Here is a 16,677-nt window from a genome sequence, read left to right as displayed (position 1 = left end):
GCCGCCGTGACGTCACGAAGACACGCCCCATTCTTGCCATCATAACAGGAAGTGATTGACGCTAATTGTCCTGTACACCAATACGGAAATTTTTATCGATTATTTGGGAATATGTCCTGTAATCAATTTGGTCTGACAAGAGTTGACCTGAGAAAATAACTCATTTGGATACACTTTACACGTTAGTTTTTCAATCTACTGTACGTATTCGCAAACGCCGCCCTGACGTCACGGAAACACGCCCCATTCTCGCCATCATAACAGGAAGTGATTGACACTAATGTCCTGTAAACCAACACGGAAATTTGTATCGATTATTTGGGAATATGTCATGTAATCATTGAGTCTGACAAGAGTTGACCTGGCAAAATAACTAATTTGTATACACTTTACACATTAGTGTTTCAATCTACTGGACGTATTCGCAAATGTCGTGCCGTCGGCCGCCCTGACGTCACGAAGACACGCCCCATTCTCGCCTTCATAACAGGAAGTGATTGACACTAATGTCCTGTAATGTAATGATAGTCACATTTGTATGGATTATTTGGTAATATGTCCTGTAGTCATTTAGTCTGACAAGTTGACATGGCAAAATAACTCATTTGTATACACTGTACACATTAATTTTTCAATCTACTGTAATCACAAACGTCGTCGGCCGCCGTGACGTCACGAGGACACGCCCCATTCTTGCCATCATAACAGGAAGTGATTGACACTAATGTCCTGTAAACCAACGGGGAAAATCGACCAGAAATGACAGTTTTAAGAAATGACAGTGACCCATGACTCACATTAAACAATATTCAACTGAAGGGAAAAGCCGAAAGGAAAAGAAGTACGTGTACAGTGATATCTCAGGTTACAAACTTAATTGGTTACCAAAAAGTGTTTGTAAGGCGAAAAGTCCGTCTGCCAGACATTTGTTTCCCATAAGAAACCATTAAAAATGAGAATAATCCATTCCCGGTTCCCCATAAAAGATAAATTTCTACGAAATAAGTCTTAAAACTACACAAAATAGACCTTATTGTATGTATAATAAATGTGCTATTGTATTGTAATGAAAGAAATAAACTGTACTGTATAATAAAGTGTTTTTATTGACCTTTGTGATGTAGTTGCCTCTTGATGATATCCGAGTGAAGTTGCCGTGCTTTCTCGGCGATAATACCCTCACTTACACTATCCCATGCTAGCTGCTTTTCATTAATCAAGTTTTTCAACCTCTTCTATTGTCTGAGACCGTTGCTTAGACAACAGAAACACCCTTAGCCACACTTAGCAATGGTCAACTTAGCATACCGGTACTGGGTCGCTAAGTCACACAAACGCACACCTTGTTCGGGTGTGCGTTTGTGTAAATAAAAATTGAAAAAAAAATCAAATAAAAATTCAAACAATAGAATCCTGTTTCACCCCCAAACTCAATTTATTCTAGAAGAAAGTGAAGAAGGACTCATCACATTGTCTTTCCTGTAACAAGACAAACTGAAATGTTGAGTGTATATGATCAATATGTATTCAAACACAGCGAGTCAAAATTTGAATCTTGACATTTTCACAAATATTTGTAAAATAACAAGACAACTACTGAAATAAGTAGACATGTTTGAAACCTGAAGTCGAATAGAGCAGTGGCTTCTGATTGAATACTTTCGACCTGAGACAATCAGCACAGCAATCTAGCCTATAAAGCAGTCTATTGTACAAAGGTACAATAGATTCAATTTGGATCGTTATGCTTAGTTATGCCGATGAGGTGATACCGGGGCAAATTGAGCAATCAGGCCAGTCGTCAGTCAGGACAAAAGAAGCGATTAGTGGAGCCGCAGGGATTAGTCCTCTGCTCCGCCCAACCTGAGAGCAGGGACCAATCATAGCACCGCCACGTCTGGACAGTAGGGATATATATAGGGCCGAAACTACCAGTCAGACTTTAGTTAGCGAAATGTCCGACAACTTCAAAGAAGTACAGATGATGGCTGAAGAAACCTTTTCATCGATGGACCATTCCTGTACGACAGACATATTACTGTCCATTACAAATTACATGGAGCTGATTGGGACAATGCAATGCAAGATCAATAGATTCAAATGAGCGAGTAAACGCTAACAGTAGAGGTGTGAGAGTGGATTGCAGCAGCAAAATGATGGAAGGAAGCGGAAGGGAAAGGAAGAAGTAGAAAAAAATATGCAGGACAGCTGAAAAAGCGGCCACTCTTGCGGCGCCATCTTGAAGTAAAAACAATAATAAATAAATACATATTATCACAACACAAAGACAGTCATTCAAGTTTAAGTACTTTCTGCACCCTCTGTCATATGAAGCAGTTTGAGATTAAATAGGAGAGGATCAAAGCGCTCTTTTCACCGGTGGATCAGGGATGTCATAATGGAACGCGCACATCTGCTACAAGCTAAATGTTGAACGCAAACACAAAGCTGTAGCAGCCATTGACAAAAATAGACTGTCCTAAAACTCAATATTGTGTGGGTCCTGGAACTCAAGTGACAATGACAAAAACCCTGGCACTGGAATTGACATATTTTTGCACATCGTCTGCCAGTGAATGAGTTAAGTGCTTGAATACTTTTGAACATTTATCGTACTGAATGGAAAGACGTGGACATGCTCCCCGTAAAAATCAGAACTACCATTCTCTGAAAACAAAACGAAACATATACTGGATGAAAAGGTTTCTTCAGCCATCATCTGTACTTCTTTGAAGGTGTCGGACGTTTCGCTTCTCATCCAAGAGGCTTCGTCAGAAAACTAGAATTTTGCTGGTAGGTCTGGCCCTAAAGATATACACTGATACCTTGGCTTTCGAACTTAATTGGTTCCCAGACAGAGTGTGTAAGGCGAAAAGTGTCTTTCCCAAAACTGTATTTCCCATGGGGAAACCATTAAAATGAGAATAATCCGTTCCCAGGTTTCCATAAAACATAATTTTCTACTTTCTAATGTTCTAAGCCTTAAAACTAAACTAAATATACCTTATTTTATGTATCATAAATGTGTGATGGTATTATAATGAAAGAAATAAACTGTACTTTATAATAAAGTTGTGTTATTGACCTTTGCGATGGTCATTAATGGCTTGATGGAATGGAGTGTCCGGTTTCCTCAATATTAAACACTTGATGAGGAACATGGGCTTCTTTCACCATCGTGAGGAATGATCCTTTCTAGGTGCTTTCTCTGCGATCATTTTACCTAGTTCCTCATCAATTGTGTTCTGTTTAGCTGGGTTGATAGCTTTTTGCATCAAGTGTACAGATGGCTTGTGCGGGTTATTTGGGGAGCCTGATTGATGGGAATTTTAACCTTGCAGTCTACACTCTGCCTTTGAACTATCAAAGTTGAAACAAGTCCAAATTTCACTGTTTTCTATTCCTTTTGTCACTCTCTCTCTGTTGCCTGCGTGTCTCTTTAATGTTTAAACCACCTCCCCTCACTGCTGCGTTCTTGACCAATCACGTGGCTTTAACCAACAACTGGGGGTGGGGAATAGAGGACCAAAACAAGCCGGCTGCCATTTTCTTTAAGGAGAACGGGCTTGTTCGCGAATGTCACATCACTCATTGTGGCAGCTCCGTGTGTATCCCGAAATATAGTTTGTATGCCAAGGTAAAATGTTCATAAATTTAACGTTCGTAAACCGAAAAGTTCATAGGCCAAGGGGTTCGAAAGCCGAGGTATCACTGTATATCCCTACTGTCCAGAGGTGGTGGTGCCAGTCCACTGCTATGATCATATGATCATCTGATATCATTCAGAAGAAACCTTTTCATCAATGGACCACTCCTGTACGACTGAGAGCTTACAAAGACGTAAAACATATCCTGCATTGAATGTTAATGAGAGTGATCAATGCAATTCAAAATGTTGTACCTCATCTTGTGGTGGTGGTGGAATGATTTTGCCAGACATCGGTGCCACCCCGAGCACTTTGGGAGACTTTTGTGCCCGAACTGTTCCTTCCAAAACCACCACGATGTACTCCCGCTTGGGATCTTGTTCTGGAGCCTCCCTCAGAGATGATGATGCTTCTTCTTCCACCATGGAGGTATCCAAGTCAACATTTGGTTCTTCTTCCGCTGCTGCCATTTTCATTGACGACGTCGTTTCCTCCACTAACGCTGACACGTGTGATATTGTGGGGGGTTCCTGAACCGCTGATGCCGTCTCTTGAATTGCTGGGGGAGGATCCACTGGTGGCAAAGCTTGGTCCATCATTGGTGCCACTTCAACCGTGTTTGGGGCCTCTTGGGAAGGGACCGTTGAGGACAGGACATTTTCAGTTGCAGAGACAGACACAACAGAGGCCGAGGACTCTTCAGCCACTGGTACCTCCCCCACCTGTATTGGATCCTCCTCAAGAGCCGGTGTCATGAAGAGAAGAGTTGGCGTCTTCTCAACCATTGGCACAGACTCCACAGAGGTCTCGTCAGGCGGGACCGGGGTGAGAACTTTCTCAAGCACCATTGATGAATCATCTACATCTGGTGCAACCTCAACTACCGGCGTGAATTCCTGAGATGTTACGGACCGGTCAGCTGCTTCTGGGACTTGCAAATGGATCGGGGTCTCCGTCATCGCCGGCGCAAGATCCGACGACGGTGGAACCTCCAGAGGTGGGAGCATGTTGTCCACCAATGATATCGGCTCTCCTGGAGTTTGGACCTGGTCACCTGCTGGTCCAACCTCAATTTTTGCGGCCAAGGACTCTTCAACCACTGGGACCTCCCCCTCCTCAAGAGCCAGTGTCATGAGGACAACAGTTGGCGTCTTCTCAACCATTGGTGCAGACTCCACAAATGCAGAGGTCTTGTCAGGAGGGACCGGGGTGGGCACTTTTTCAAGCACCATTGAGGAATCATCTACTGCCGGCGTGAATTCCTGAGATGTTGCGGACCCGTCAGCTGCTTCTACGACTTGCAAATGGCTCGGGGTCTCCGTCATTGCCGACGCAAGATCCGACGACGCTGGGAGCATGGTCCCCACCAATGATATCTGGTCTCCTGGAGTTTGGACTTGGTCTAATGCTGGTCCAACCTCCATTTTCGTGTCAGATTTTGCCAATGTAGCCTCTACCGGCGATGGGGCAACCCATTTCATGACTTCAGGGGGCAGATGGATATCGTTGACTGCTTCTTCGTCAACAATTCCAACGCATAACATTTCTTCCTCTACTTCGTCTGTCCTCACCACTGCAAAATAAAATCCAGCCATTTTGCCGTCAATAATGCTGAAGTTTGACGTTGCTGAATTCACATCCGACACAATGTTCTTCACGAAGTGGAGCAAACATCAAATGATGTTGATTGCTGGCTGAGACCTTCAATCAACCTAACGTTTCACTTTGCAATCTAAATTTGGACAAAATATTATCATAAAAAACTCCCAATTAGACAATTAAAGGCATTAGACAAATTAAAGACAGGCAGTGATCCTTAATGAGATACAAGCGTTGTTTCATGGCTCTGTCTCTTCGAGATAACTCTTCAACCGTGCTCATGGTGCATCTTATCTGCCAAAAAATAAATACAATGATACCTCAGCTCACAAACATAATTTGTTCCCAGAAAGTGTGTGCAAGGTGAAAAGTTCATTTTCCGAACACGTATTTCCCATAAGAAACTATTAAAATGAGAATAATGCATTCGCAGGTCCCCATAAAACATAATTTTCTATCCTTATTTTATGTATCATAAATGTTCTATGGCATTGTAATTAAAGAAATAAACTGTACTTTATAATAAAATCGTTTTATTTACCTTTGTGATGGCGTGGTGGAATGGAGTGGGAGGAGGAGGGAGGGAGTTACTGTTTGGAAGGAGAGTCACCTTCCGAGTAAAGTTGCTCATTGAGTGGGAGTCCGATTTAGAGTCGGAATCAGAGTCGCAATGAGAGTCGGAATGAGAGTCGGAATGGGAGTCGGAATGGGAGTCGGAGTGAGAGTCGCAATGAGAGTCGGAGTGAGAGTCGGATTGAGAGTCGGAGTGGGAGTCGAAGCGGGAGTCGGAGCGAGAGTCGGATTGAGAGTCGGATTGAGAGTCGGATTGAGAGTCGGATTGAGAGTCGGATTGAGTCGCAAAAAATAGTTGAACTAATTACATGAATTTCAATGACAAGTAAATAAAGGCAGGGTTGATGAATAAAACAATCGATTTAATAAAAGATGCCTCATTACACCCATGAATACATGAACACCTGCAAATTAAATAACGATATAAAATTGAATTGGTTAAACAGATGATCTAAATATATGTACTTATGTATTAGGTATGACATTTATCTTGCTTTTGTGGAGAGAAAAGGTTGTGCCGTGATTCTCATTTGCAAACAAACAATACCATGAATGAAACAGTTGAAAGTCAGTGGCTCTTTGACAAGCGTCATGCTAACGTTAGCATCAATGTATTTATGCAAGACAGAAGAAAGCAAATGTGGAAGCTAATGAGCCGTGTGCAGGCTAGCTAGCAGTAACTTTGCCTATGGACCCGGCAAGTTGACTTTCATTCCGATCGTTTGGCTGGATTTTTTTTACCAATCATGAGGAATGGAAAACTATTCATATTAATGGTATTATCACAAAGTTATTTTAAATAATATATTCTCATGTGTGTGTGTGTGTGTGTGTGTGTTGCTTTTCTAAATATTTTACTTTGATGGCTCTCTTAGTCAAAAAGGTTCCCGACCCCTAGTGTAGGATTTCAACGCACGAGTGCTAATTATTATTCAACATGATTGCACGACACATTAGAAAATCCCAATTTTGACTCGATCGAGTACCAAGGTACACAGAATAAACACATCCATTTCAGTGATACATTGACTTACGAACTTAATTGGTTCCCAGACAGAGTGTGTATCCCAAAAAATAATTTCCCATAGGAACCCGTTCCGAGAATAATCCGTCCCCAGGTCCCCATAAAATATAACTATCTAATAAATAAGCCTTAAAACTACACAAAATAAACATTATTTTATGTATAATAAATGTTTTGTGGTATTATGATTAAAGAAATAAACTGTACAGTATAACAAAGTGGTTTTATTGACTTTTGTGATGGTTGTTGATGGGTTGATGAAGTGGAGTGGGCGGTTTCATCAGCATGAAACACTTGAGGAACGTAGCCTTCTTTCACCATCTTGAGGAATGATCCCTTGGAGGTGTTCTCTCTGCGATAATTTTACCTAGTTCCTCAACAATTGTGTTCTGTTTAGCTTTTTGGAGTAAGTGTACAGATGGCTTGTGCGGGTTATTTGGGGAGCCTGATTGACGGGATATTTTAACCTTGCAGTCTACACTCTGCCTTTGAACTATCAAAGTTGAAACGAGTCTAAATGTCACTGTTTTCTATCCAGTTTCTCACTAGCACTCTGTCGTCTGCCTATCTCTTTAATGCTCCCGAAAAATAGTTTGCATGCCAAGATAAAATTTTGCTAAATTTAACGTTCGTGAACGAAAAAGTTTGTAAGCCGAGGGGTTCGTAAACCGAGCTACCACTGTATTTTGAATTTTGCAGAACAATAGAAGCCTTACGCAGCAATGAACACTAATTACGTGTGAATGGGTGACATCTTTGCAAATGGACCCTCAGTCAGGCCTCAAAGGTCGCTAGCTGCGGCCTCCTTAATGCGAGGAAGTCATACCGTCGTTTTTGGGGTCCTCGGCGGATACTTGTGGTGCTTCAACAACACTGGCCACTTGGCCCGCTTCATCTGCAATAAGCTCCACTTGCTCTGCGGCTGCTTCTACAGTCTCAGCAAGGCCCTCGGCGGCCTCAAACACAATTTCCGACACTTCTTCCGCCGCGACTTCGCCGGCTTCTTCTACTTGTTGCTCTTCATCCCCTGCAACACAAAAGCAAGGATTTTCTACCAGGTCGAAAACTCATTGGATTGCTGAACACATCGCGAGCGTATCGCATGCCAAGTCTTTTTGCCAAAGAGCCTCAATGAAACCAAGTTGGTGTTCAGTTTGCCTGCAAAAAAAACACATTATGCGAAATACAGTACATGCTGAATATGTTTTTAAAAACAAATATGATAGACATTTGAAAGCTAATAAATAGGGCGTGCCAGTGCATTGTTTGTTTCCATTCAACTTTTCATGTGATGTTAAAATTGAAGAAGCTACCAGGCAGTTAGCGGCAGCTCCAAAAAGTTTGGACAGAGAGTGACAGGAGGTTTGGCTGACGGCCAGAAGTTATACACTCCTGCGCCTCCAAAAACTGAAAGGGAAAATCACATTCGAAAAAAATTCATTGACATTTATGACATTTGTTAATTTTGGAGGGCACAGCCAAATGCGAGGGCATTCCATTTGCTTTAAAGTTAGATACGGTAATACCTCAGCTTACGAACGCTTCAGATCACAAACTTTTAGCCTCACAAAAATTACAATCTTGAGCATATAGTCTTGGCTGACGGACAAGTTTTTGCCGAACGAACCAAACCACACAGCGCCACGGTGGCTGGCGGACTAGCTTTTGTCACCCCCTTTCTTTGAGTGCGGACGTGGTTTGTTATCGAGTGTAGTACATTTGCTATTATGGGACCGAAAAAGACCCCGAAGAAGACACAAAAGAAAATTACGGTCGAGCAGAAGAAGATAATCAAAAAACCAGGAACGAGGAGTGCGTTTGTGTGACTTAGCGTCCCAGTATGCTAAGACGACAATTACTACGTGTGGCTAAGGGTGTTTCTGTGTTGTCTAAGCAAATGGTCTCAGGTAATAGAAGAGGTTGAAAAACTTCTGTTGATTTGGATTAACGAAAAGCAGCTAGCAGGGGACAGTGTGAGTGAGGGTATTATCGCCGAGAAAGCACAGCAACTTCACTCGGATGTCATCAAGAGGCAACTACATCAACGACCATCACAAAGGTCAATAAAACCACTTTATTATACAGTACAGTTTATTTCTTTAATTATAACACCATAACACATTTATTATACATAAAATAAGGTATATTTTGTGTGGCTTTAAGGCTTATTTAGTGGAAAATTATGTTTAGTAGTGACCTGGGAACGGATTATTCTCATTTTAATGGTTTCCTATGGGAAATAAATGATCGGCAGATGTACTTTTGGCCTTGCACACACTTTCTGAGAACCAATTAAGTTCGTGAGCTGAGGTATCACTGTACTCTCTTAGAACCAGATAACCAAGTTATGACCGAGGGTGGGTTACGATGATCATTATGTGTTTCGATCTACGGTACAGGTCAGAATTTTGGTTTTGTAGATGATTTTAGGTGTTTACACGGACTACCGCTAATGTCACCGTTTTGCCCGTATCTTGACATCTTTTGTGGTTGGAAAGCGTTTTATTTTATTTTATTACCGGGTTTCGGCACCAAAATGTTAGGGCCATTAATTAATGAAGCAGGAATCAAAAGTAAGAACAAAACGATAATTTAATCTTTGGGACGGCCCGAGAGAGAAGAAGAGGGGGGCAAGCTGTTTGGTGGAGCTTTTGAAAAGACCGGCAGGATGTGACATCATAGACCAATATAGTATATATATAAAACGGAGGTCCGAGAAAATAAAACGACGTGTAAGGAAATAAAAAGATGTGTTCGTATAGCGAATTGCCCTAACACAAATCATTGGTTTGAGCTGAAATTGAGAAAAACAGATTATCTTTCTTCATTAAAAAGACATGCTATCGTAAATCAATCACGTATCGGACGTGCGGTCAACTCCAAATGAAATGATGAAAAGTGGAATGAAAGAGCAACAGCCAGAATTTTGAGCTGAAATTTGTTTGAATCCATTTTCCAAATGTTACGCATCGCTTCCATGACAACAGATTCCACAATACAAGCATGCAAACAGAAGAAGGAAGACGAGACGGGGAAGGCATACCTGCAAACTTCGGAAACCAGAAAAGCCTGGTAATACGCCGGGGAGGTCCCGGTTACTGCATATGCAGAGTAAGCCGTCCGCATTTGCGCATGTTGGCGTTTTTCTATGATTTCAAATAATGTATGGCGTGCTCTGCTCCCCCCAACCTGAGAGCAGGGACCTATCAAAGCAGAGTCCGGCACCGCCATGTCTGGACAGTAGGGATATATAGATAGGGCCGAAACTACCAGCAAGACTTTAGTTTGCTGACAAAGTTTCTTGGATAAGAAGCCAAAGTCCGATACCTTCAAAAAAGTACAGATGACGGCTGAAGAAACCTTTTCATCTACGCCATTTCCATCATTAAGCCGTAACGGGATCATGAAAAGCGGGAGGAGTTGGCAGGTATGGGAAGGCAAAGAAAAGGAAATAACGGTGGATGGGAAAGGAGGAAGTTTCTTACCATCAAATTATCAAGCTATCAAGATCTCTGCAAGGGATTTGGGTTGGTGAGGAAAACATTGACTAGCAGCCTCGGAAACGATGCGCATACAAAGTCAACATCCCTGGAACACATAATCAAGAATGCAATCGACAAAAGTGTGCTCCACAAACCAGTTCACTCCACGAAGCACATCATGAATGAATCATGGTGGATCTTCTGAAGGCCTCTTAACGACAAACAATCCAAATACAGTGAGACCTCGGTTTACAAACCTTTTGGTTTACGAACCTTTCGGTTTGCGAACATTAAATTTATGAAAATTTTACCTTGGCATACAAACTTTTTTTGGGGGATACACACGGAGCTGCCACAATGAGTCATGTGTCATTCGCGAACGAGCCCGTTCTCCTGACCTGGCCGGCTTGTTTTGGTCCTCTATTCCCCGCCCCCAGTCGTCGGTGAAAGACACGTGATTGGTCAAAAATGCAGCAGTGAGGGGGTGAGCATGAGCGACAGAGAGAGTGAAGTCATTCTCTCAAGAAGAAAATGGCAACTGACATTTTTTTTCGTCCTCTATTCCCCGCCCCCGTGTTTTGTTTTATGTTTTATGGAGACCTGGGAACTGATTATTCTCATTTGAATGGTTTCCTATGGGAAATTAATTTTTGGGATACACACTTTTTGCCTCACACACTCTGCCCGGGAACCAATTAACTTCGTAAGCCAATGTATCACTGTACAGTTGAACACACGAGGGAAATTGTTGGCTTAAAAATAAAAAAGTAGAAACAATCTGTTTTGTCATGAGAAAGGAATAAAAAGAATGATCGATCGGATTTTAGATGACCATGCCAAATAGTATCATGTAGTGATACCTTGGCTTACGAACTTAATTGGTTCCCAGACAGAGTGTGTAAGGTAAAAGGTGTGTAAACCAAAAATTAATTTCCCATAGGAAACCATTAAAATGAGAATAATCTGTTCCCAGGTCCCCAAAAAACATAATGTTCTACTTTATAATTTTTCAAGACTTAGAACTACACAAATATACCTTATTTTATGTATAATAAATGTGCTATGGTATTATAATGAAAGACATAAACTGTAGCGTATATTAATGTGGTTTTATTGACCTTTGTGATGTGCGTTGATGGCTTGATGGAATGGAGTGGCCGCTTTCACCAGCATGAAACACTTGATGAGGAACGTAGCCTTCTTCTTTCACCATCGTAGGTGCTTTCTCTGCGATAATTGTATCTAGTTCCTCATCAATTGTGTTCCGTTTAGCTGGGTTGATAGCTTTTTGCATCAAGGGTCCAGATGGCTTGTGCGGGTCATTTGTGGAGCCTGATTGATGGGAATTTTAACCTTGCAGTCTACACTCTGCCTTTGATCAAAGTTGAAACGAGTCCAAATTTCCCTGTTTGCTATCCATTTTCTCACTCTCTCTCTGTCGTCTGCCTGTCTCTTTAATGTTTAACCACCCCCCTCCCCTCACTGCTGCGTTCTTGACCAATCACGTGGCCTTAACCGAAGATTGGGGGCGGGGAATAGAGGACAAAAACAAGCCAGCTGCCATTTTCTTGCTAGGAGAACAGGCTCGTTCGCGAACGACACATCACTCATTGTGGCGCTCCATGTGTATCCCGAAAAATAGTTTGTATGGCAAGGTAGAATATTCATCAATTTAACATTCGTAAACCGAAAAGTTCGTAAGCCAAGGGGTTGGTAAACCGAGCTATCACTGTATTTTGTACGAACATCATTCAAGTACTTACTGTTAGGAGGCCACGGTTTGGGCGTCCATTCTTTTTTGGGTCTGGCATTAATTTCAGAAATGCGATCATTGAACCTGGCACTGTCAGTCGACACCGTGCTAAAAGCCTGAGGAGATGACATTTCAAAACAATCATTTCACAAGATATGTATTTATATTACCACAACGGTGACACGGCTCATGCATGAAGGGTCGGTGATGTTACATTTAGAGTCGTCACATTACCATCATCTTTATTTGCCACACATTTAAAAACATACGAGGAATTTGTCTTCACTGTTAACAACCTGACCAAATAATATGAAAAGTAAAAATTAATTGAATAGTGTATGTATGTATGTGTGTATGTATGTATGTATTTATTTATTTTTGTATAAATGTACAATTTAAGTATTTATGTATTATTTATTTATTATTTATGTATTATTTATGTATGTATTTCTTATTTATGTATGATGTATGATTTATGATGTATGATTTATTATTTATTTTTTATTACTATTTTTTATATTTATTTTATTATTTATTATTCATTATATTTATTATTTATTATAATTATTTATTGTAATTATCATTTATTTATTTATTATTTATTAATTTTTAATTATTATGAATTTAGTAATTTCATAATTAAGTAAATTAATTACTAATTACTAAATACTAATTATTAGTTATTAGTTATTCGTTATTAATTATTTATTTATTATTTATGAATGTATTTACTTGTGTACATATGTACTTATGTATTGGTTATGTATTAGTTACTTATTTTTTATAGGTTACTGATTTATTATTAGTTACTTATTTATTATTATTTCTTTATTATTAATTCATTATTTCTTTATAATTAATTTATTAATTCTTTATTATTAATTTATTTTTAAGCAATTATTTTTTATTATTGAGTTACTTTGTATTCATTATTAATATTTATGATTCATTATTATTAGTTTTTATTCTTTATAATTATTTGTCATCCTTGATTATTATTTCTCAATCTATTTATGATGTATCCATCCATCCATCCATCCATCTATTTTCACATGCCCTCTTTAGATGAGCCTTTGTGATTGTCCTCCATACTTATTTGTCATGTCTTTCTTCAGCGTGTTCTACCAGAGACAAATCTCCTCGTGTGTTCTACATCCTTGGCCAATCAAGAAGATTCTGATTCTGAAAATTGGCTGTATTCAACCTTAGATATCACTGCATGTTTGATCTTAAATGCAAAAATCCATCATGAATAGAGAGAAAGGGGGAACTCCGCTACTCACATAGGATACAGCACCCACGAAAGCTCCACCGCACAGCACGCTGTAAAGAATATTCTCTCCGGAGCTGCCGGGTGTTGACGACATTTGTCTCTTGGGCAAACCTGGAAACAACAAACCATGCCAACAGCCATGTTTGGACAGTAGGGATGTATATAGATAGGGCCCAAACTACCAGCAAAAGATATTAGTTCGCTGACGAAGCCTCTTGGATAAGAAGCGAAACGTCCGACACCTTGAAAGAAGTACAGATGACGGCTGAAGAAAGCTTTTCATCGATGGATGGACCACTCCTGTACCACTGAGAGCTTACACAGACGTATTTCTGGAAAGCAATTAAGTTTGTCAAGTGAAGTATCACTGTACTGTAAATCCCCCTAGAGTTTAACTCGAATTACTGCAGTGAAATCCCAGGTATGACCTCAATGACGTCACAGCTAATCTGTTGAAATCTATTGATGATCTTTGTGAAGAGTAGAAGGTCAGAAGATTAAGCCACGATGCCATCCCGTTTAGTGCCATCTATCTATCCATCCATGCATCCATCTACCTACCTTTATTTTTGGCTATCTAGCTGGCTACCTAGGTAGCTATCAATTTGCTATCTATTATCTGTCTAGCTGGCTATATATTAGCTATCTAGCATAGGTAGCTATTAGCTATCTAGCTGGTTAGCTATTAGCTATATATCAGCTAGCTTTCTATGTATTCGAGTTACTTCCGGGTTGAGTGAACGCTGGTGCATGTGGCTGCCGCTGCTCAACCTAGCTATCGGACTATCTAGCTAGCTAACTAGCTAGCTATCTGCTATCTAGCTGGCTACCTAGCTAGCTATCTATCTGGTTAGCTATTAGCTATATTTTACCTAGCTTTCTGTGTATTTGAGTTACTTCCGGGTTGAGTGAACGCTGGCGCATGTGGCTGCCGCTGCTCAATCTAGCTATCGGTCTATCTAGCTAGCTACCTAGCTAGCTATTTGCTACCTAGCTGGCTACCTAGCTATCTATCTGGCTAGCTATCTAACTGATTAGCTATTAGCTATATTTTAGCTAGCTTTCTGTGTATTTGAGTTACTTCCGGGTGAACACTGGTGCATGTAGCTGCCGCTACTCAACCTAGCTATCTGTCTACCTAGCTAATTAGCTACCGAGCTAGCTGTTTGCTCTCTAGCTGGCTACCTACCTAGATATCTATTTGATATCTATTATCTGTCTAGCTGACTATTCGCTATCTAGATAGCTATCTAGCTGGCTAGCTATTAGATATATATCAGCTAGCTTTCTATGTATTTGAGTTACTTCCTGGTTGAGTGAACGTTGGCGCATGTGGCTGCCGCTGCTCAACCTAGCTATTTGTCTGTGACTGTAAAGTGTCCTTGAGAGCTTTGAAAGGCGCTTAAAATATAATGTATTATTATTATTATGTATCTATTATTTCTCTATTTATCTATGTATTAAGCTCAATAATTCCAGAACTGTGATGCATTCTAATTACCTACGGTCACGTACGTATACCACGTGACCCACAGTCGCAGCATGTATCCTGGGGTCAAGGTCACACACAAACATACAGAAATCCTACCTGTTCGTTTCATGGATTGTTTTGAACCATGTCAAAACACACGTGATTGAAAATGTGACATCTTGTATATATCTTGTTCATCATTTTGCTCCTATTGGGTTTCCTTTATTTTTCCTCGCACATCTGTATGGAATGAGCAACCATCGCAATAGAAATTCGAAAAAGACTTTTACGTGTCAAAGTCGCAGCAAATGAAAGGCTCGTCTCGAGGAGTGTTTTTCAACACGTTTGTGACACGTTTTTCATATGGGAAAAATGTTGCTCCACACCACTAGCGATCTCGGAGGAAAAAAACAGTCAGCCATGTGTTGCCACACGGACAAATATTAATGACCCTCCCAGTTTTGACAGCACGGGTAGCGGACAATTGCATTTTTTTCAGAAAATGAATAAATGTTTTATAAAATGGAAATAAAAATGACATTAGATAATTTCTCACGGCACACATTCGTGTGCAGCGGCACAGTGGTTGGAAATCACTAGTTTAGAACAACGTTTACTCTTTCCTCGGTGACGCTCGGGGTCTCGTTAAAAAAAAGCAACGCCGCCGATCTATGGCGTTGGCATGCGTTAAACAGTCAACATTTAGCCATGAACGTGTTTGAATGGGCTCACCATCGCGAAGCATTTTCAAGGTTGTCCTCTTGGCTAAAGGTCCACACCTTCGCCAGGCCGCTCGACATGCAAACATCTTTGCGACGTGATGCAAACAAACGCAAGGCGTGCAAGTGGCGAACACGAAAGCCGCCTAAATTGTTTCACTGCACGACCGGAAAAATAACGCAAGAGAGGCTCTGAAAAGCGATTTTCGTTTTCTTCTTCAGATATATAGTCGGACCATCAGACACGATCATATTATTTGTCGCCACCTGCCGCAGAGGAGGGAGAAGTACTTTGACTCTACCTGCTACCGGAAGCAATGTACATTTCATTGACTCAACCCGGAAGTAATCCTGATCTACAACGGTGATCGGTCCGATAACATTCAAATAAAGTAAAACTACTCTCTCTTCTTTCTTCTCTTTTTTTACTTTTCTCCTCTTTTTCTTTTTTTGTATAATTAATATCTGTCCCCCTTATTTCCTGTGCGATGAGGTATCATCTCTTACGCGATGATGTATCACCGAATGTATGTTGCCAACTGTTTACAAAATGTTAACTATGGATTGGATTGGAACTATGCAGACGCACCTCTGATTTACTTCGAGAAGCTCCACGAGCTATTCAAAGCCAGTGTTTTTGATTGATTTTGTTCTGTTTTGTTTGCAGTGTTGTTTGTTTCTTTTACTTTGTTTGTTTGCATGCCATTTGAATAAAAAAAGAAGAAAAAAGTAAAACTACTCACCTTTTGATGACAATAATAATAATAAGAATAATAAAATTAATAATAATAATAGTAATACATGTCATTTCTAAGCACCTTTCAAAACTTCAAAAAAAGGACACTTCTACTATCACTACCACTACCACTACCACTACTACTACTACCAATACCACCACGACTACTACTACTACCAATAATAATAATAATATATTTAATTTCTAAGTGCCTTTCAAAACAAAAAAGGACACTTCTACTATCACTACTACAACCACTACCCCTACCACTACTCCCTACCACTACCACTACCACTACTACTACTACTACTACTACAACTACTACCAATAATAATAGTAATAATAATATTTAATTTCTAAAGTGCCTTTCAAAACTTCAAAACAAAAAAGGACACTTCTA

The 16,677-nt window shown here is 40.3% G+C and overlaps 1 protein-coding gene across 2 annotated transcripts; it reads right to left on the bottom strand.

Moving 5' to 3' along the window:
* Positions 1–1,392: 1,392 nt before the first annotated feature.
* mgarpa (mitochondria localized glutamic acid rich protein a) lies at positions 1,393–15,764 on the bottom strand. 2 transcript variants are annotated; one of them, XM_088991212.1, is made up of 6 exons: positions 15,555–15,694; positions 13,534–13,683; positions 13,362–13,462; positions 12,089–12,194; positions 7,670–7,870; positions 1,393–5,220 (listed from the first exon to the last, which is right to left on the bottom strand). In XM_088991212.1, exons 3-6 carry the CDS (start codon positions 13,443–13,445, stop codon positions 3,878–3,880), a joined length of 1,734 nt encoding a protein of 577 aa, XP_088847338.1. In that variant the 5' UTR covers positions 13,446–13,462; positions 13,534–13,683; positions 15,555–15,694; the 3' UTR covers positions 1,393–3,877. The 2 variants fall into 2 exon arrangements, with proteins under 2 accessions (XP_088847338.1, XP_088847337.1); XM_088991211.1 differs by lacking the exon at positions 13,534–13,683 and having other exon boundaries at positions 15,555–15,764.
* Positions 15,765–16,677: the final 913 nt, after the last annotated feature.

Source organism: Hippocampus bargibanti, linkage group LG02, assembly GCF_051943395.1.
Source record: "Hippocampus bargibanti isolate YZ-2025 linkage group LG02, ASM5194339v1, whole genome shotgun sequence".
NCBI lineage: Eukaryota > Metazoa > Chordata > Actinopteri > Syngnathiformes > Syngnathidae > Hippocampus > Hippocampus bargibanti.
This window is presented reverse-complemented; position numbering and strand designations above follow the sequence as displayed.